Source organism: Orcinus orca, chromosome 5 (genome assembly GCF_937001465.1).
Source record: "Orcinus orca chromosome 5, mOrcOrc1.1, whole genome shotgun sequence".
In the NCBI taxonomy this organism is placed as follows: Eukaryota; Metazoa; Chordata; class Mammalia; order Artiodactyla; family Delphinidae; genus Orcinus; species Orcinus orca.
The window spans coordinates 19,236,990-19,259,338 of NC_064563.1; the positions used below are offsets into that span (position 1 = coordinate 19,236,990).

General features: G+C 46.8%; 1 protein-coding gene across 2 annotated transcripts in view; it reads left to right on the plus strand.

Annotated features, from left to right (window-relative positions):
* The window catches only part of CLRN1 (clarin 1), a 37,136-nt gene extending 23,322 nt beyond the window's left edge, over positions 1-13,814 (plus strand). The window contains exons 3-4 of one of the 2 annotated variants that reach the window (XM_004278170.1): positions 219-257; positions 13,538-13,803. In XM_004278170.1, the coding sequence (XP_004278218.1) occupies positions 219-257; positions 13,538-13,803 (305 nt within the window). Of the gene's footprint in view, positions 1-218; positions 258-13,537 lie in introns of both variants that reach the window. The other variant, XM_004278171.1, reaches the window with a different exon arrangement.
* Positions 13,815-22,349: the final 8,535 nt, after the last annotated feature.

The window sequence follows — 22,349 nt, forward strand, 5'->3', positions numbered from 1 at the left end:
AAGTCGAAAGTGTCTACATAACTCACATGCACCATCCTTCAGTGGGAGGTCTCTGATTTCACCCCACTCCAAACTTGCAAAAAAGACTCAATGCTTTGTCATAGCCCCAGGAAGCAAGTCATTGTATTAGTGATTTCATGGAGAGATGAGAGAGAATATAACTCACACCAGCAAACAGTGTATTGGAGATCCATATCAGACTCTCTGCTTCTCCGCAGCTGCCCTTTGGCTGCCAGCCCCCAGCCCCCAGCCCCCAGGCCACCAGGCCCCTTCCCTCTCTTGACACCACTCCCTTCTCCCTGCACAATTCAACTCCAGCCACAAACTCTCAGAGCTCCCTCTCTATCAAACAAAGCCTTGTAGTTAACGGGTGCTCCCTTGTCTTAGAAAGCAGTATATGAGCCTCTATTCACGATCACTTGAGCACCCTTTGTTACCAACCTGGGTTCTTGGGCTCCTTAATCAATAGAAATTGGTAAAATGCGGAATTCAGGCAAGGCTTTACTGGGACTTGTGCTGAAGCACAAGGGAGTAACACCAAGTAACAGGTGCCCTAGCTTGCTCGCTGAGGTGGGGGGAGCCGGTTCCTTAAATGGGGTGAGGGTGGGAGCAGATCGGTGGGTCAGGCTGGAGGGGTGACAGGTGGTCTGCTCACCCCCTTGGTGGTGCTGTGTGAAGGGATCCTGCGCAGTACCCCGCTTTTGCTCCCCGCAACTCAGAAGTGGCAGCTGCGCTCTGACCTTTTTGTATCTTATTGTTCATAATTTGCCCCACGTGCACATGCGTGCAGTGATTTTTAGTCCCTTGTAGTTTCTTTGTATTCTTTTGCTCGAGGAGACAAAGGGGCCCAGGTCTCAGCCTGTCTCAACCTCTTGGGGTCTTCCACCATCTACATCTTGCTATTCAAATTATTTACCCAACCAAAATAGTTCTCTCTCTAGCGGAGGTTCTGCTAATATTTTCTCCATATTTTTCACAAGCAAATAATACAGTTTCAATTGTGCAGAAATGATTACCCTATGACGGCAGTGTCTAAGTCCTTCTCATCTTTGGATGGCTAGGGAAAGTACCCAGCATGGGCCTCTGCACACAGTAAACGATTCAATACGTATTCACTGACTTGCGAAAGCAAGCCCAGAAGGAGATGTTAAGCCGGTCACTTAAACAGCACAGAATGCGAATGGGATGGAATTAGCAGAGTAGACCTGCAGAGGCGGTGGGACAAGATCCAAAGAGAGGGAACAGAATAATGTAAAGGAAGGCCAAGAGCTTTGCAATCAGGGCAGAGGAGCTAGAACGCAAATACAGGGTACACACAGACAGACAGAGGTAGCAGTTCAATCTCAAGGGAAGGTCAGGTTAGAAGTGGGTATTGGGATTACTTCACCCCACCCACGACAGCAAACCAAACTGGAGCATCTGGGTGGTGTGCTGTTTTAGTGAAGGCCCTTGAAGCAACCAGGGACCAACTAGACAACAGGATACACACTATTTTAACAGAGGGAATATAATGTTCAGGAGTGGTTCTTCAAGGGGAGTCCCCAGACCAGCAGCACCTGCATCACCTGGGATCTTGATAGAAAAGCAAATTCTCCAGCTTCACCCCAGACTGCCTGAATCAGAAACTCTCGAGTAGGGCCCAGCCGTCTGTGTTTCACCAAGCCCTCCAGGTAATTCTGATGCCAGTTCAGGTTTGAGAACCAGGGCTATAGGGAGTTGATTAAATAGACGTTGGAGGACTGAAAAACAAGGAGACGCTGAGGTAACTCAGAGATGGCCATGTCACAAAGCAGTGGCCAGCCCTAGGGCTAGGGAACCCAGGGAAGCGTTTAGTGTTACCAGAACCTAGAGGCTTAAGGAGAGGCCGCGGGGCACTGGGTCTCAGACCTCTGAGGAGGTGGCACTGTCATGTGACAGGAGCAGGCAGCTCTGGCAATGTGGAAAGGGCTTGGGAACTCCTCAGCTGAGGCCCAGAGAAGTGCTACCTCATGGCAAGGCCAGCCAGACCTTCCTCCCCTGCCCTGGTATCCTCCCTGTTGGTAGGACTGGGGCAGGTGACAAGGCAGAACCAGAGTGGGGGGAGTCTGCACCCAACATCACAAAGCACAGAAAAGAAGAGCTGGTTTGATGCCAAGACACCACCGCTTATTAAGTGGCACAGCCATCTCACACTCTGGCTTCCGAATGAAACTGAGAACAGCCCATTTGGAAGACAAATTATTTGACCGTTCTAACGGACGACCAAACGAACGGTATTTGAAAAGCAGGATGACTCAGAGAATGCAGACTTTAATCCAAGTCCCAGATCTTATCTCGGCTTTTGGCCAAGTCTAGTGCAGAGAAAACCTGAGCACAGAAATATATGCGGGAACACAGGCCCTGGGCTCACACTGTACTGTATTTATCCTTGAACTTGTTGCAAAAGGTGCTCAATAAAGGTCTGTGGACGAGGGAAGGAAGAGAGAGGGAGAAAGGAAAGAAGGAGCCAGCTCCAGATCTGCGTCTCACAGAGGATAAAGGCCTAGTGTTTCCAGATTATCTGTTTCTTTTAAAAATTCTTTTTTTTTTTTTTTTTGCGGTACACGGGCCTCTCACTGTTGTGGCCTCTCCCGTTGCGGAGCACAGGCTCCAGATGCGCAGGCTCAGCGGCCATGGCTCACAGGTCCAGCCGCTCCGCGGCATGTGGGATCTTCCCGGACCGGGGCACGAACCCGTGTCCCCTGCATCGGCAGGCGGACTCTCAACCACTGCGCCACCAGGGAAGCCCTAACATTCTTATTTTTAAAATAAGAATTCTTATTTTTAAAAACCAGAATTTTCAACAATTTTTAAAAAACTGTGCCTGACAACGAAACATGTTTGAAGGTCAGATGGACCGACAGTTTGTGACCTCTAGAGGTAACAGGTCACTCGTGAATCACAGACTAACTACTTCATTCCCTTTGATCTACATACAGTACCCGTAAGCCCCTGGAGGCTTGGAAAAGTTTATCGAAAGTTGTAATATTCACAGAGACCCCAGCTTTAAACCCCACTCGTGGAAAGGTGGGGATTTCACGGCCCTTATCACAAACACTCGGAATGTGAGGCAATGAATCACACACTCAGAGGCCAGAGCCTGTATATTGGGGGGGGGGGGGGGTCCCTTAATGCCCGTGGGAGTCACACTTCACTAGAGACCTCCTTCCCCTGGGGCAGCTCTCTTCTGCTGAGTTTCCTTCCCCGTTTCTCTACCCCGGCGGCCTCCCTCATAGCCAGCAGAGAAAAACTCCTTCCTCCCTTTTCTTCTTCTCCTCCTACTCAGCCCTGGGTTCCCCAAGATGCCACCTTTCCTTGTGCTGATGTCACACCAGGGCTCTTTCTTCAGCTGTCTACCTCCCGGCTGGATGGGACCCCCAGGCTTGGCATCCTCCTTGGGGAGGAAGAGAAGGGAAAGGAGCTCTTCCGGCTTGTCTGTCTGGGACCTTGCATGCGGCCTAGAGTAACAATGCTGTGGGCATCTCCTTGAGTTCCCTGATGCACTGCAAGCCAGACCTCAGGGGGAGAAAAGGAAAAAGGGCGCCAACTTCTGGATGAGGTCAGCAACAGTTTGTCACCACAGCCTGCTTGTCCTTGCAGCCCAATATCCTGTTGCCCTCCTGGACCAGAAAAGTGCCTCTTCCACTTCTCACGGCCTTCAGTCTGGTTCACATTCCTCAGCCTTCTTCATGTAACTTTTCTTCCCACTATCATTGTTCCATGAAACCCACCCAAGTCAGTTAATTTGCTCTTTCTCATCTTGTCAATCATAACCCAGGCCTGAGAAGTCTTTCCCTGAGTTAGGATTTTAGTAATATCTTAATGATCTCCCATGGTTCATTTTGGACAGTGATTCTCTTCCTGGACCACGCATTAGAATCACCAGAAGTAAGTTCCAAAAATACTGATGCTGGTCCCACATCACAAATTGGAGTCTCTGGGGGTGGAGCCTGGGCACTGGTCTTTTTTCTTTTTTTTTTAAGGTTTCGTAGGTAATAATTCTAATGTGTGACCAGTGTCAAGAACCACTGATACAGGTGCACTCATTTCATTTATTCAACAAACGCTGACTGAGTGCCACCACGTAGCAGCCATTACGAGAGGTACTGGTGTTACCACAACCCATCAGGCACACAGTCCTGCCTTCGTGGAGGCTAAAATCTAGTGGGAGAGTCAACAGAAGTTTACCCAGGGAATTAAAGATCATAATAATGGTGATGAACAGGCTGTCATGATAGAGAATGAAGGGAAGGGAAGATCGGGTCTTGATATGGTGGTCGGCAAAGGCTACTCCAGGTAGCTGAGTTCTAAAGATACAAAAGAGCTAAGGATCCTCAGAGAACTTCCCAAGGAGAGGAAAAAACACACATGAGGATGCTAGGCCAGCTTGTTGTAGGCACTGAAAGAAGGCCCATGTGGCTGGAGAACAGGCAGTGAGGGGAAAATGGCCAAAAAAAAAAAAAAATTAGATCAGTTGACGTCAGTTAATGTCAGACCTCAAAAGCCAAGGCAACTCTTTCAGAATGGATTCTAATTGCAATGAGACACTTCTGAAAGTCCTTAAGAAGCTGTCTGATAGCTGATTTACCTTTTAATTTTTTATAAATTTATTTATTTTTGGCTGCATTGGGCCTTCGTTACTGCACGTGGGCTTTCTCTAGTTGCGGCGAACGGGGTCTACTCTTCGTTGTGGTGCACGGGCTTCTCATTGCTGTGGCTTCTCTTGTTGTGGAGCACGGTCTCTAGGCGCGTGGGTTTCAGTAGTTATGGCACGTGGGCTCAGTAGTTATGGCACATGGGCTTCGTTGCTCCCTGGCATGTGGGATCTTCCCGGACCAGGGCTCGAACCCGTGTCCCCTGCATTGGCAGGCGGATTCTTAACCACTGCACCACCAGGGAAGTCCAACTGATTTCCCTTTTAAGAAATGTCTGGTGAAAGACTAGGCTATTGCATTGGAGATGGAGAGAGATGAATGTATCCTAAAAGCATTTTGAAAGTAGATCCAAAATGTTTTGTAGGTAGCTTAAGCAATTAGTAGACAGTGGTGGCATTAACCCAGCTGAATAAGACAGGGGAGGAACAGGCTTAGAGTTTAGGGCAAAAAAGAAATGAGGTGAGGAGCTTAGCATTAGAAATCAAGTGTTCCATTTAGGGCATGTCAAGTTTGAGATCCTATGAGATGTTCAAGAGGACATTTCAAGTAGACAGTCAGATATATGAGTCTGGAGCTCAGGAGAAGAGGTCTAGACAAAAAACATAAATTTAAGAGTTGTCAGGATATAGATATCACTCAAAGCAATGAACATGGGTGAGATCATCTAGGAAAAGAATGTAGATAGAGAAAAATTGGCCTAGGACCAATCCCTGAATAACACCATCAGTTAATTTTGGGGTTGAGAAGAAAGAGGAGAAGGAGGCAGCAAAGGACACTGACTAGGTGTGTCTGGAGAGGATGAAGGAAAATCAGGAGACGTGGTGTCCCAGAGGCTATAAGAGGGGGATGTTTCAAGAGTACAGGCCAACAATAGAAAACAAATTTATGGTTACCAAAGGGGGAAGGGGGTGGCGAAGGGATAAATTAGGAGTCTGGGATTAGCAGATACTGACAACTAGATATAAAACAGATAAACAGAGCTTCCCTGGTGGCGCAGTGGTTGAGAGTCCGCCTGCCGATGCAGGGGACACGGGTTCGTGCCCCGGTCCGGGAAGATCCCACATGCCACGGAGCGGCTGGGCCCGTGAGCCATGGCCACTGAGCCTGCGCGTCCAGAGCCTGTGCTCCGCAACGGGAGAGGCCACAACATTGAGAGGCCTGCGTACCACAAAAACAAACAAACAAACAAACAAACAGATAAACAGCAAGGCCTACTGTAGAGCACAGGGAACCATAGTCAGTATCCTGTAATAAACCATAATGGAAAAGAATATGAAAAAGAACATATATACATACATACATACATATATATATATAAATAACTGAATCATTTTGCTGTACACCAGACACTAACACGACATTGTAAATCAACTCTACTCCAATTAAAAGTTAAAAAAAAAAAAGAGTACAGATCAACAATGAAGTATGGGAAAGGGAGGCCACCTGCGAGCGTCAATGAGAGGGAGGGAAGGGTGGCAGGGGAAGGCAGAATGGGGAAAACAGGGTGAAAAACACTTTCCTCAAGGTTTATAACACAGTAGGAGAGAGAGAGGCCCTCAAATTAAGGAGGTGGAGAAAGAGCAGGTGCTCAAATAGGAGAAGCTGAGTATAGCAGCCGCTAGACCCATAGTTTCACGCTGGAGCACTGATATATGCCTTTTACACATTCCATTCGAGAAGGTTCCCAATTGACGATAGAGTCTGACCCACATATGCATGTAAGAGAGCAGGTTACGTGGAAGACTCGCCATGGATCCTTAGTGGGACATCCTAGACAGTTCAGGGAATATTCCCTGAGGATGCTATGAAATGTATTGGTTCAGGCCTTTTAGAGGTGACGGAAACCACCGAAATGTGGACTTACTGCAAAGCGTATTTATTATGCCTTGTCTTACATGTAGCATCATGTTTGAGTTACACCAAGCAAGGCAAACAAAGAAAACAACGGCCTTTCTTTAAAAAGGGGATACTCCTAATGTGGACATAATTAATTAGGAAAATTACAGCCGTGGCATGGAACATAAATAAGCCCAGTCATAGGTAAAACAAGAAGACAGGAAAATAAAGAGCAGCCCAGGGATAGAAGGGTGCTTCACGTCATATATCAGTTTCAGTATTAATCACACCCTGGCCTCTGTAATAAGTCTAGGGCATATTATTCTGCAACTGTTGGTGAAAAAACATCTGCAACTTAGTTCCACTTCAGTCCTTATGGAGGAGCTGTTGTTCAGAGTCTGAGAAAGATCCAGGGACACCTGGGCATTAAAGCCACAGAGCCTGAGGAAGGATAGGATTGGTCGTAGGAAAAGTCAGCAACAAAAAGACTAGTTTCTCAGCATAAACTTTGGAAGGAGGTCACAGAAGGAAGAGAAGTAATATTAGCCAGCCCGTGATGGTCAACGGACAAGGAATTTTGTTTTGAGATACAGGGCAGCATCTGAAGGGGCAGAAACGTAGTGACGGGATTGCATTCAGGTCATTCACGGCAAGGACGCGACAGAAGGACTATTTAACTCACTTTGCACGGGGCCCGGCCGTGCATGAGCTGGTGCAAGGAGATGCTCAGTCTTGTCCTGTCACAAGTGCAAAGACTGAAGCCTCCCCAGGCCATCCCTCTTCCCTGCTTTATTTTATTCTCCTTAGTACACATCACACTCTGATAAACTACAGAATGGAATTACTTATGTTGTTATAGCCTCTCTCTCCATTCTCTCTACCACTGAGAGCTCCATGAAGATAGGGATTTTTGTCTGCTTCATTCCGTGCTGTATCCCCAGTGCCCAGAATAGTTCAGTCAGCATCCAATAAGTATTTGTTGGTAAATGAATAAAACAGAAGCAGCTCTACATATTTTCTAGTAACACATGACAATCTCCTTTTCTGAAAATCAGTTCAAATGAGAAAAAGATCTTTGCATGAATCACTCTTCTCACTAACATGACATCTGTAAAACTTAAGTTAGATATGGGCTCTTCAACTCTCCGTTACAGAAGACATTATATCACAGAAGGGGAAAAGCCGAACCCAGCTGGTGTTATAACTTCCTCCTCACCTGCTCTTTGGAAATACATGACCAAATTGCTCTCCATTATGACCTCAAAATCTACTCTTAGATATTAGCTTGCTTTACTAGTCTAGATGGTAGCCATTGGTCTCTAAAGCAGTTTGGAATTGGAGCAGCTTCCATTTGGGGAAGAAATCATTGCTGGAGATCTCACCGATAATAACTGACTTTCTAGTGAGGTTACATAATTTCACAGAAAATTAGCACTTACACCTGAAGTGGCTTTTTCAACCCCATGTATCGTCTCTCAAGACTCCTTAAAGAAGGAAATCTTCAACTTATCATTCTGTGGAGGAAATGGAATGCCTCTAACAGTTGTCATTGTAGGGGAGAAAAAGTTTTCACTCTTCCCTTCCAGGTTCTTTGGCTGCCTCGTAATTAAATTGACGTAAGACAGGTTAACAGGAGAAGAACAAATTTTGTTTCATACGTACAGGAGCTCATAAAATATGAGACTCAAAGAACTGACCCAAGCAGGCCGCGTTTATACCCTTCAGACAAAGAAACAATAAATTTGTGAAAAACTGACCAAAGTAGTTTGGGCTTGGGGTAGTAAATTAGTGAAGAAGTAGCAAGGTTTGTTTATACAGCCATCTCGGTCCTGAATTCCCTATCTCTGGTGTTAAGGATGCCTTCTACCCTCCAGGTGCAGGGAGGGTAGGCTTCATATGGGAAATTTATTTCCTGATTTCAGGGAGACAGAGGAAGGTCAGAGTGTCCTTCTTGCACTAGTTGTTTCTTAAGTAACTTTAATTCAAAATAATCAATCTGTTGAAGTGGTATATTTGGGAGGGGCAAATCTTGCTTCCACTCATCATCTCTAAGAGAGTTTAAAGATGACATGTTAGCTTTCTGGAAATCTTGGCCATTACTTTAAATGGAATAGAAATTCGAATTTACTATTTCCCAGATGCAATCTTAGTGATAATAGGAGAAAGTTTCAGAGGTGTTTTTCACCTTTGAGAACACATGTCTACTGAAACCCATGGTACCCTAGACTCCCATGGACCCTGGCAGGATCTTCCCACCCATAAAGTATAGTCACTCTCAGAGGTCACCGAGGGATAAAGAAGCAGCTTTCTTGTTGGCTGTGAGCTTCATTCCCTATATTGTAAGGGACTGGGGGGGGAGAGGTGACCGATTCTGTAGTCTCAGCTGCCAGAGGAGAGCCCTGAGTGTGTAGTGTCTAGTACATGACACATGTTTGTTAATTGACTTATAATTCATGGTGTGACAGCCCTATAACTCAGCTCTCTTATTCAGTCAGAAATTAACTCAGTAATCAAAGTCATTAAAAGGAGAAGGGAAAAAAAAAAAAAAAAAACACTACGGTACCAGCCAGATGGTGGGGAAATCAAACACATGAAAGGAAAATGGCTCGTCTTTGAGTAAGACACCCGGCAGCAAAACCTCGTATGCCTGGTTATATTCCAAATTCTAGCTTGAGCAAGGCTTGTCAGGTTTCCCTAAATTTGGTGTAAACTTTAACCTTTCTTATGAGCTGCAGCAGTGTTGGTCAGATAGACAGACAAGGGGGAAATCTGTCCAAATGGCCCCAGCTGAGTTTGGGCTCTTGGGGGACATGGGTAACTGGGAGGAAGCATGCAGGCTTGATCCTCCTAACCCTTGGGCAAGAGCACGAATGAAAGCCCACATACCACGCGTCTCATCATTTAAAAGTTATAAGCTAATAGACTGTTCAGTGAAACATGTTTATCCTTCACCCTTGACACACGTCTCTCTAGGACCTGGACCTGGAGGCCAGATTCAGATTTAGACTTCTTGAGCCCTGGGAATTCTGCAGCTGATGTGGTGATGAGAGGAGGGCCGAGCCCTGTCTATTCGTCTCTCTTCCCGTGGCTGGTTCCATCCACGCCGTAAAGGGCCTCGAGCATAAGTGTGTGAACACTCCACCGCATATCCGAGCTCTGACCATGCCCCCCAAACAGCTGTTCCTTGGCCACCCTCAGGCCTACAGCAGAAGCCACAAAATCCACCCCTGTGTAAATGGACCCAGGGAAGATGCTCGTGCCAGCCCAGGAAGTGTGCTCAGGGCTGTTTGTGGAGGAAGTTCCTGGGTCCCAGGGGTACCATCTGGCATGGGGTCAGGGACTCCAGATGGCCCCATCCCATTGACATCAAGCATTCCTCACCCCATGGGGAGGGGTGTCAACAGGAGAGAGAGCAGGACCCTCTAAATGTGGGACCCATAGCAGGAGCCCCCTTGCTGGAAGCGAAGGGCCAGACCGGAAAACGTGCTGAGCCCTGTTCCCACCACCACTCACATCCCTTACACACCTCTCTTCATGTCCCCAGCGGCCAGGCCACTAACAGAAACTCTTTCTGGGTATCTCTTTTTTTTTTTTTTTTTTTGCAGTAGCGGGCCTCTCACTCTTGTGGCCTCTCCCGTTGCGGAGCACAGGCTCCGGACGCACAGGCTCAGCGGCCATGGCTCACGGGCCCAGCCGCTCCGCGGCATGTGGGATCTTCCCGGACCGGGGCATGAACCCGCGTCCCCTGCATCGGCAGGCGGACTCTCAACCACTGCGCCACCAGGGAAGCCCTTTCTTGGGTATCTTTTGGTCCATAATCCGTAAATAGGTATTGGTGGTCCCACATTTCATTTAGAGCCAGGGACAGAGAGAGGCAAAAATATCCTAAATTCACACTGAGTTGTTTCCCTCTGCGTGTCCTAGCGTCACTGAGGGGTTGGCAGAGACTCAGGCTGGGTTTCCATGCTCTGACTCTGAAATGACCCAGTTGACCTCACGGACAACCCCAGACTCCAAGAGCAGAATCTCAGACCGTCCTCTTAACAGCTATATCGTGTTTGGGGAGCTTGCATGCTTGAAGTATTAGCTCCAGTGAAGGGCTATGGGTCTTAGATACCCAAGCAACTTTTACTTTAAGAATTTGAAATGCAGTCTCAGTGTGATGCTTTCTCCTTAACAAAGCAGTACCTTTAAAATATTTAACAACTTGAAAAAGAAAACCGAGCTTGAATTTTCCTTTCAAGCACCAGGGAAATACAGTGTTTCGCTTCTGTCTGAAATTCACCATCTCCTCACACAAAGAGGTTCTCATGGTAAAAGCAATGGCATTTTCTCCACAATTTTCAAATAAAAGATAAAGAGAAAACAGCATCTCAGCCTTTTTGTTGGATCTAACAATAAAGGAATAATACAGTATTGCCAGGGGAGAGCTCTGGTTTTAAGCTCAGAATACAAAAATAGGCTGACAATTTTTACAAAGGAATATTCTCCAAGGCTGGTGGGAAGTGACGTTTCAAGAAAATTATATCACTTAATTACTTGGGGATGTATGATGGTGGCGGGAGCCGGTCCCAGGTGAAATTCTCACAGAAGAAATAGAATTTCACCTTTCCTCCTCACCCCCAAACCAACCCCACCTCCATCTTACCAACCCAAACCCAGCCTTCGGAAAAGGAATGGGAACATCATTTGCATGGTAGCACCTCATGTCTGGAGCGTTCTCCCCACATGGCCCAACCTCCCTTTGCTAACTTTTCCTACAACTACCTCCAAAGGACCTTCTAGGATGCTGCCCACCTACTCAGTAATAGCTACCTGCACCTCCCTTACTATGACACCCACTGCAATTGGTTTACAACTGTTTTATCTGAGTTCCCTGCCCGATTATACTCTGTTACAGCAGAAACCATCTGCATTTTCTTTAATGTTGAAATCTCCACCACTATTCCCATGCTTGGCCCATAATAAGTCTCATGGAATAAATGAATGAGTGAATTAATGAATGGGAACTTAAGCCACTATGTTGCTGCTCCCAGGGCATTTGAATTAACTGTAATTGAAGGCAAAAGCACTTACCCCTCTTCAAGGAGTCATAAACCTAATGGGAGGGCATGTGGAGGAACGAGGCGCTATAGTATCAGTACGTTCTCTGGCGTGGCCTATCTGATGGATTCAGGGGTTTTTTGGCGTGTGGTGGAACGAAGACTTGCAAGATGAAAAAATACATAAAAACCAGAGGAACAGCTACCAGTTAGTGAGCACTTCTATGTGCCAATTCTAATACCAAATGTTAATCTTGAATCATCTTTATTGTCCACATTTTATAGACAAGGAAGTGGAGGCTTGGAGGTTAAAATTGACGACTTTCACATAGCTACTGGCGGAATCAGGGTTTGAACCCAAATTGATTTGACCAAAGTCTGAAAACCATCTCAGCAAGTTTCCTGTTAACTAGCACCCCACTGTGATGGCCTAGGATGCAGATGGAGCTGTGGGAGCCCTGGGAGCCCCAGCTCTCCTCGATGTCCCTGACTCTGCCCCTCTTGCCACCTGCTTCTGCCCCCGTGCCATCCACCCATCTGGGGGGCTCTCATTCTCCATCCTCACGGGAGAGGGACTATTAGAGTTTCCAGGCACCACTCAATATGACGTGCTCCTGTCCTGCAGAGATCTCATCCAGGCCACAGCCACACCACTTAAGATTAGAGTAGGTTACCAATGAGTGATAAATAAGGGGAAAATAATAATAATAATAGGGCTTCCCTGGTGGCGCAGTGGTTAAGAATCCGCTTGCCAATGCAGGGGACACGGGTTCGAGCCCTGGCCGGGAAGATCCCACATGCTGCGGAGCAACTCAGCCCGTGCGCCACAACTACTGAGCCTGAGGTCTAGAGCCCACAAGCCACAACTACTGAGCCCACGTGCCACAACTACTGAAGCCCACGCACCTGGACCCTGTGCTCCGCAACAAGAGAAGCCACCGCAATGAGAAGCCCACGCACCACAACGAAGAGTAGCCCCCGCTCGCCCAACTAGAGAAAGCCCATGCACAGCAACGAAGACCCAACACAGCCAAAAATAAATAAATTAATTAAATAATAATGGGTTAAAAAATACATGTTTATTATTCTCTCACACAAAAATCTAGAGGTTAAAGTCCACTGAAGACACTGGTGGCTCCCGATGTCTGATATCCAAAATTCCTCCCTTTCTGTTTTTCCATAATATATGGCTTCCATTTCTAAGGCCACCTTGTCCAAAACGTCTGCTGGTGCTCCAGCCATTGCATCCATATTTCAGCTACAGGAAGGAGGACAGGGGAAAGAGAGTGCAGGCCCCTAATACTGCACACTTCAAGGAAACTTTCTGGCCCCTACATCCCAGTCCCCCTCAACCAATGTAGCCCTCATTCAAGTCAGCCACATGCCCAGGTAAAAATCCTGAGTTCTGTTACAAACAAGGAGAACAGATACTCTCCGCCTTGACACCTTATCCATGGCTGCCTTTGCTCAGGTACGCATCTGGGCAGCTGTGGCCAGGTGGGAGCCCAAGGAGGGGGAGAAGCCATGTAAGCCTTCTGAAGGAAACCCTCAGCCCTTTCACAAGGGGGCTGGATGACTGCCATTTATTCTGCATGACCTGTGAAGTACAGAGAAATCGTTCTTTTGAAGCCACACCATAGCAGTGGCTGCTTTATAGCCTGATCCCACCACTGCGCTTTTAAGGTGCCCAGCAATTCAGCCTTCTCCTCACGCGAAGTGGAACATCTCCCGGTCTTTGTAAGATCGGCTTGATTCTACCCACACCACCCCCAAAAGTCTTCTCACGCAGAACCATAACCCGGGCGCTACCAGCCATTGGTTGGAGAACCAGGCTCGGGATTAAAAATTTGAAATATATTTTTGCAGAAAAATGCAAATGAGGATAACGGGAAAAGGCTTTCTTTAGTTTGCACACAAACCGTCTTTCCTGTCCCTTACAATCAGGAAATATTTGTCCCAACATGCTGTTTGTTCTTTCTCTTGCAGGCTCCTGCGGCTGTCTTGTCATGATACTGTTTGCCTCTGAAGTGAAAATCCACCGCCTCTCAGAAAAAATTGCAAATTACAAAGAAGGGACTTATGCCTACAAAACACAAAGTGAAAAATACACCACGTCGTTCTGGGTGGTTTTCATTTGCTTTTTTGTTCACTTTTTGAATGGGCTTCTAATACGATTTGCTGGATTTCAGTTCCCTTTTGCAAAATCTAAAGACACAGAGACAACTAACGTAGCTGCAGATCTAATGTACTGAAGGGCAAACATGGTTAATTTTGTCCAACCTTTTAGATGCACAAATTAAAGTACCAAACCCTCTGTGATAATGTTTACAAACTACGTACTAAGGATACAGGCCAGGAAGTAAGGGGAGCAGAAAGAAGGCTTTGGAAGGTTGTTTAACCTGGTGGGAAATTGCTTCGCCTGGGTAGTCAAGACAGTTGACTAGAATGGACAAATTGTTACTCCGTATCCACACCAGAGTGCAAAATGCCTGCTCCATCAGGTAGGAATTGGAAGGCATGGGGAATATATTTTAATACAAACAAATACTATTTCTGATATATCTACACATTTGTTGCCACAGGTACCAGAAAATAGAGCTGGAATCATTTTCCTAAAATGATAGTGCATTAAATGAGCATTGATAAAGTGTATCAATGCACTTTTTTAAAGTCATTTAAAGCACACTCTTACTATCCATGCCTATTGGTCAAAATGTATAAACTTCTAAGAGGAAAAAAGAAGAAACACAGTACTTTCAACAGACGTAATTGCTGGGACCACTGAGAAATCGTGAAAAATGATTCTTCCTAGTAAACTTGATGCAAAATGACTCATTGGGGCTGTTACTTCTAAGTTTTTAGTGTTTTCAAGCACTAATTCCCAATTATGAAATTATATTACATTCTGGGATTACAGCGATATCACTGTCATCTTGGGTTTTGGTCTGTCACAAAAGCATGACTCAAGGCAATTTTTTTTTTTCCTGAATTACCCATGAAATTGATCTGCCGCTAACCAAAGGCCGCAAGTGAGCCTAGAACTGACCGTTCCTCTATCCTCCACCTGCTGCCCTCGAGAAAGCGCTCAGGAAGAGGCAGAGAATGACAGAGAACACACCGCCAGGCCCCTCACCACAGCTGCTCGGTACTCAGCCGCCATACAAGAGGTTTTGAAAGTGCTGGTTTTAAAAAATACTTTTTTCTCTTTGGGAACAATTTACAAGAAAAAAACAACTGTCTGTCTACCTGAGAAATAACTTGCTCTGATGGTGACCTGCAACCCACAGGCTGACATCAGAACACTCCCTTCGTTTCCAGATGTTAGTCTCTCTACCTTCATTCAGGAAATATATCTGGAGAATTTCTAGAAGACTCCAAGTCAGTCTAGTGATGAAGAGGATGCTTATTTCAGTAACGGGCTAGTGGAGCCTAGTTCTGGAAGTCTTCACGAAACAGTTAAATACAGAAGCATCTCGTGGTCCCGTCTGCTTCTTCAGAGCAGCTCCTCTAGGAGTGAGCAGGAAAGCACAAGGAACTTCACCGCCAAGGGTAACTGGCCTGAGGCCCTGGAAGTCCCCAGAGTCCCACTGGATCCCTCTCTCTCTTCTCAGAGTTTTGAAAAACTTCTAACACGAAGCTTTCTTCTTCAGAAAACAACTCCCTGGTTGTTCTCTGTTCTGTAAACAGAGATAACTCAGAGTGGCAACTGAAACCTCAGTGACAACCTAATAGGCAAACTAACAATCTTCCTGATGGGAAGTAGAGGAGGACTGCTGACCCCCGCAAACTGGGTGGAACACAAAAATACAAGAAGATGCAACCTGGACCCTCAGAGGACAGCACTTAAGCTGTCCCCTTCTCTTCTCTCAGATGAAACGTTTGTGACACATGGCCTGAGAGTAACACTTCCAAGAGGGATATGGCCAGGACGTTCTCTGTGGGGATCAGAGGCCCCGGGAAAACAATCATCGCACTGTGTCCGACCTCCCACCCCAGGTGGCAGCCACTGTCTCACATTCCCTCTGGGACTCGGGGCCGCCTGCTGGCTGCAGGGCGGCAAACACAACACCACGGTTGGGGGCTCCTTTCCCGGTGTCCGTACACACCCTCAGCCCCCAGAACGTCGGTGCTTATTATGCTGTGGGAGAGAACGGCAAGAAGCTGTGAAAGCTGGGTCCTTTGGGGCAGAGCTGGCAGTGGACACGGAACAGGAGGGTGCCTTCCCTCTGTGCTCACTTTACAGTTTACACGTCTTGTGCTCTGGAGGTCCCGTCTACTCCTTCAGAGCAGCTGCCCTCATGTCACTTGACAAGCATTCAATATTGATCACTTTGGCTGGTGACTCACACAGCACACAACCCCGGGGCAATGCCTCTCCTCTCTGGAGGCCCATTTGCAGGGAGAGAGGTGAGATGGGGAGGTCTGCCCGTCTCAGCTCTGGTGGAGGGAGGAGGGGTCCACACTGGCGGCAGCGCCAGGATGAACCAGCTAGGAGGAATACACTAGCCTGCCATTACAGTGGGTATTGTCCCAACCATGTACCTAAGGGAAACCCAAACAACTGGCCAGGGAGAGGCTGGGGAGCAGAGAGCTTAACCTCTCTCAATTTTCCTCAACCTTTCCCCTTCCAACAAGACCCACTATAAGTAAAAAGGGTGATGGTTTAGAGAAATGCTGCTTCAAGAGCAGTCCCAAGCCATCAGCCCTGTTTTTCTAACTGCCTTGCTGCCCCTGACCCCTTCTATTTAGATGTTAGGAGCCTGTGCTATTTGGGTGCTCGGGGTGTGATCTGGTGGTCCGCCCATTCTCAACCCCCTTCATCATGGCTCATGGCAGTCGTTCATGGCTCAGGGCAGATGTCTGCTTCAGCAGATAAGCCCCCTCCTCCAAGTGACAAGGGACAGAGCAGTGCTGGTCAATTTAGAGAAGAGGTACCTGTTCCTTGAAGCTAAAGGACAGAGAGAAAGGCTGGGCAGCCCTGGGCCCCTGGCTTCCAGGAGAAAATTCCCACTCAGGAAAACACCCTCTTGCTGATAAAAATGCAAACTCAATAAACTTACACTTTGATTTACAGACTCTGTGATTCCCCCGTACCCCCTTAGATAACCAGACACACCTGCCGTGTCATGCCCAGAGCTGGGACTCGCTGGCCTGTTTGGAAAGTCCAAAGGAGCCCAAGGCCAACTGGATGACCTTGTCAGAAACCTCCAGAAAGTGTCCCCTGTGGGTCCTACAGGACAGTATCACACAATGGTGGTAGAGACCCTGGGGAATAGCTATGGTGCTCTGAAAGCCACCCAACAATTAAAAGGCACACAATATTGTAAATCAACTACACTTCAATAATTTTTTAAAAGGCGCATGTCTTAAAAGGTAATATCTCTTTACTAGAGTCTTGGTTGGAGGGACTTCGACTCACTCGCAAAGAACAGGATGAGTCGCAAGCTGGGTGTGTCCCTCCCTTGGCACAAGTTCTCTTCTCCCTGTGGGCCAGCAATGCAATCCTGGAGGAGGGGGAGAGTCTCAGGGGCTCCTGATATAGCCTCTGTTCCCTCTCTCCTCCAGTCTGGTTTGTAAGGGGGAGCACAGAGAAGGTGTCTGGACCCTCAAGCAATTCAAGCCCTTGCCCCGACAGAGACACACAGTCTCAGGGCACACAAGCCGCTCGCCCTGTCGTTACAGCCTCCTCAGGTTCCAGTTTGTCACGGACTTTACCTAGTGCAGAAAAGGGTATCACATCTAATTCACAGGTATGCATTCTAAGATGCCCCAGCTCACTAATTGCACTTAACTTGCCATCCTTTCATTTAGCCAAGGAAAAGGAAGAGTATGGCCTTCACGTGGGGAAGGACCATGTTTGATGCACATTCCTGCCAGACACCCCAGGAGCAGCTGGTGTAGACACTCATCTGCTCCCACATAGGTGCTCCCTTCACTCTGTTCTTTGGCTGTCACCCCCTCCCCACTGGCCCTCTGTGGCAGACACTGCTATGCACTCCCCACCCCATTCCTCTTAGGAACACAGTTAAGGCACGTTTCCCAGCTCCTTTGCAGCTGGGGCCATGGGAGTGAGTCTGGATTGATGGGATACAGGCTCAAGTGACCCAGGCCATTTTCGGGGCTGGTCCTGAAGACCCTCCCGTGCGATGCTCCAGCTCTGCCTTCCCCTGGCACTGCAGGCTTGGAGGTCATGGGATCCAAGTGGCGAGGCTACAAAGCAGAGGCAGTCTTCGTGATCTGCCCTGGAGCGTGACAAGAGTGGTAAATAAACTTTCTGTAGAGCCGCTGAGTTTGGGTGGTTGTTACTACTTAGCCTCGCCAACAAAGCCCTGCTCTCCAGGAAAGTTCTGCTTCATGACAGTGAGAAGCTCTTTAAGTCCCTTGAGATACAGCCTGAGGCCAGGTACACCCTCTACCACCACCACTGAGTGGCTCCCCATGCCGTCGTCCTCCGCAAAGCCATGGCCCTCTGGCCACGTTACTCATCACGCCCCACCCCCGAAATGAAGACCAGAGAGTGAATTTTCTGCATAAATATCTAACGAGTAAATAAAATACTTTTGCTTTTTCTGGTATCCTTCAGGATTCTTTCCAAAGGACAACGAATAAACCCCTTTTCATTCATTCAGAAAGGTTTTATCTTGCACCTACAGTGGATCTAGCTGCGGGTAAGGCATTGAAGATGGGGGGAGGAAATGTAGAGTCAGAAAAACATTCTTTCTTGATCTGTGGTTGAGAGCAGAGAAGAATATCTGTCGATATCCTTATTTCCTTCTTAAAGCTTCAATTTATTATTAAAGACAGAGCTTTAAAATTTGTGCAGTAAAAACACCTAATCAGATGCGATTCCTTAACTACATAAATCCCCCCCCCAAATCAACAATTATCCTAGAGTTTCATTTTTCACAAAATATTGTAAGAACTGTGAAATTAATTAAATAATGCCAAGGAAGGTTTTTTAATGTATCTGAAAGAGCCAGGAGGGAGGGGGGAGGCTTCCATCACTGCCCAGGTTTGGGCTGTCACCTGGGTCGTGCCTAGGCAGGCAGCCATTTTCCCTTCCACAGTACCACTTGCCCTTACTTCCCCCTCCTGAGGGGTCAGGGCATTTGGAGGAGGTGTTTTTCCACAGTTCTGGGTCAGACGAGCCCTGAGTGAAGCCTCGGGGCCCTGAGCAGAGTCCTTCCTGCAAGGACACTGATGGGAAACTCTCTCCCTGCTGTCAGCTGAGGCTTCACCTGGACGGCAATGAAGGTGACACCCAGGCACTGCCTTCATTTCCCCAACATTCTCTGGTGCTGGAAAAAGATGGTACTTAGTCTAGCAGAGATTCTAGGTTTAATCTAGGTGGACCTCTCCCCCTCCTGCCCATCCCCAGCCCTAGGAATTTTCTAGCTGGTTTGGAGACAAAAGCAAACTTTTTCTTCAAGAATGTATCTGACTCTGTTTCACACCTAAATTAGCGACTACTGAACTTAACATCAGTTTTTAAGTCCACCATCGTCACCCCCTTCTCCCCAAAGCTTATGTGTAGCTACCTGGACTGGGCAGAGGTAACTGGAATACAGGTGAAGAAGTGAAACTGACATAGGAGAGCAGAAAAGCAAATAGAACCAGTGAAATATTTCACCCTCCACCCAACACACACACATTAACATGAAACTGGCAACAAGGACCTACTGTATAGCACTGGAAACTATCCTCAATATTTTGTAATAACCTACAAGGGAAAGGAATTTTAAAAAGAATACATATATATATATATATAACTGCATCACTGTGCTGTATACCTGAAACTAACATGACATTGTAAATCAACTATACTTCAATTTAAAAAAAAAAGAACTGGGAGCTCTTTCCTTCATGGTTTTTTTTTTTTTTTCCACTTTCTAGCAAACTTCACAACTGTCCTCCCACCTGCACAAATATGCTATTTCCTTTTTAAAATTCATAAATATATAAATACATAGAGTATATTTATGCTATATCAATTAATCCTCTATTCTTTACCCCCAAAGAAAGAAAACTTCCTATTTCACTTAATATCTTGGTCAGTGAATATTTAATATAGAAAAAAAAACCCACTTAAAACATCTTAACCATCGCCATCACGCTAGTACACGAGGATGGCCCCAGGGAGAGGCAGATCTCGTGGAAAGCCAGTAGGACCAAGGTTGCCCTTCCCCTCCCTTCTATTCTCTCCTACACCCTCCTCTGTGTGTACGTGTGTGTGTGTGTGTGTGTGTGTGTGTGTCTAAGGCCACATGCCTCTGGCCCGTTTCTCCCGGTACCTCTAATTCACTTTCCTCTCTCTCTCTGCATACCAGCTTTCTTTGTTTTTCAAAACATGAGGGGGAGAAGTCCAGCTCTCCATTATCTGCAGGATCTACATTATCCCCAAGATCCAGAACCAATGAGTGAGAGGGAGTGGGGGAGGGAGGGAAGGAGGGGGAGAGAGAGAGAGAGAGAATGAGTATCAGAATGATGCAGCCCAGCCTCTGCACCAGATGCCCTTGGTCACGTGCCCGTCCTTACTCCACGCAACTGAAGAGAGAGAGAGATGAGTCACAGAGGCAGGGAGGGGCTGGGCCCAGAGGATGAGTGTGTGTGTGTGTGTGTGTGTGTGTGTGTGTGTGTGCGCGCGCGCGAGGGGAGGTCTCCTAGAAGAGGATATGAGCTTGGCAGGTTCCCCAAAACTACCCATCACGGTCAGTTATGTGATTCTGCATCCCATACATTCATCTTTCTTCCTTGTTATCTGTTAGTGTCATTTCTTGCCTTGTAATGACTGATCAAACTTCCTTCACAATTTCTTTCCCATTTTACTGTTTTCTAAAATCAGAGGGAGAAAGACATGGAGATACATTGAGAGAAAGACGCGGAGACACAGCTTCACTTTTTCTCTGTGTTTCGCATTCACAGATACCCCAGCTGACGGAACAGTAAGTGCTTCCTTAAAGGGGGGAGGGGGAGGGGCTCTCTAGATGATTTCTAGGGAGAAGGCAAAGCAGTTTCGTTTCTAGATGTATTCATTCTACTCTAACGTGACAGCCTTTTCCCAGCCTTTCTCTGGCCTTCTTCACCCACTCCATAGCGCATCTATGGCCAAACCCACGTGTACGTAATGAGCCAGGTGAGCCAGAGGGCCTGAACGGAGATTGTTCTGATCATGTTTACAAACCCACATTTCTCTGCAAGAAGCTCACTTCAAGCCTTCTTATCTTCCTCCTGCCTTGCTTCCAGCTATTCTGTGAATCACATTAAAGTTCTTTATCTCATGAAACACATGCAGGATCAATAGCCATGCTTTCCCGTGTGTTTAATGTCTGCTGAAGAAAGCGGCAGGGCCTGACTTACTATGGGCACGCTTGCTCCCGCCTTGTTGCAGGAGATGCCGTGTGAAGCCACGAAGCCCTGGCCATTGGGTTCAAGGTGAGAGCTCTCCCAGCCTCACCTGAGTGGCCTTTGGCTTGTGATATAGGCTCATAGCACATCCACAGAGCGTCCTGTTTTTTGGAGGATTCTCAAAGGAATTTCCTTCCGGTCTTGGTATTAGGATTTGTTGTTCTTCTTCCAAAGAACCATAGTGGGTTGGTTGTTTCAATGGTGGTATCACCACCCCCGCAAACCCCCAAGTTGTTCAGTCACCGAAAAGCCTAAAGCCGCATCTGTGGCTCACTTGTGGCATCTAGAACTTCAAAGATACATGTTGTGTCCTAGTAACTAGCCTTATTCCTGGCTGGATTTGGGTTCCAATGATTTTTAAATTTTTTGAAATGTATTTACCTATTACTTCTACTTCTATTTTATGATATCTTCATGAATTGCATACTGCTTTAGAAGTTGCTGTAAGTTTTTTTGAACAAGCTGGGATATAAATTTTACAAATCCAAGTCTTTCCATCATCCTAGGACTACAAGGGCTTAAGGAAAGATGTAAATAAAATATAACCCAACCCTCAAAATGCTTTCTCCGTACATCAATTCTGTTTCATCTACTGCTGAAGCCCTAGAACAATGCCTGATGTGTGCTAAGCACTCGGTAAATTTTTGTTGAATGATAATGGCCAATTTTCAACCCTTCCTTCTGTCCCAGAGACCTGACTGCTTCTAATCTTTACTGAAGTCCCGAAACTCAGTCCCCTCCCTACCATCTTGCATGTACCCTTCCCCTTGGTTTCTGTCTAACCATAAATCTACCAGGGCTTTCACGCCTTCATTTTGGAGGGGGTGGTGACGTTGAGATATAAGGTCTACTGTACTGCCACATCTGCCCAATCTTGTGCCCATAACTACTTACAACACCCCAGAGAAGATGCTGGTACCGATTCTAGTGAATGAATCAAATGACTCGCAAGATATTGATTAAGCTTCAACCACATGCCCTACAGGAAAGACGTACAAGGCCTTGGCCCCTGCTCTTAGAACTTAAATCAGTTTCCTAAAATCACTGAAACTATGCTGCCACTAAAATACAGACTATCTTCTCAGTAAGTAAATTCAAATTGAACCAGCTTGTTGAAGCAGGAAAGAGACTTGGTTTAAGCCCAAACTCTTGCTCTCGCCAGTTCTGTAAGGTTGGGGCATCATCTAACTCTTCCTGACCTTTGTTGATCCATCTGAAACCAATCTAAATATCCCTAGACTTCCCCAGTAGATGAACAGAAATAACAATCATACGAGATTCAATTTCCAAATTTCGATGGCTCTTAATAGTCAGCCCCCTGCCAAAAAGAGAACCAAGGCATTGCTTCCCACCCTGCCCTCCCACCCAAGTCCCTCCTACTTTATTCTGGAAG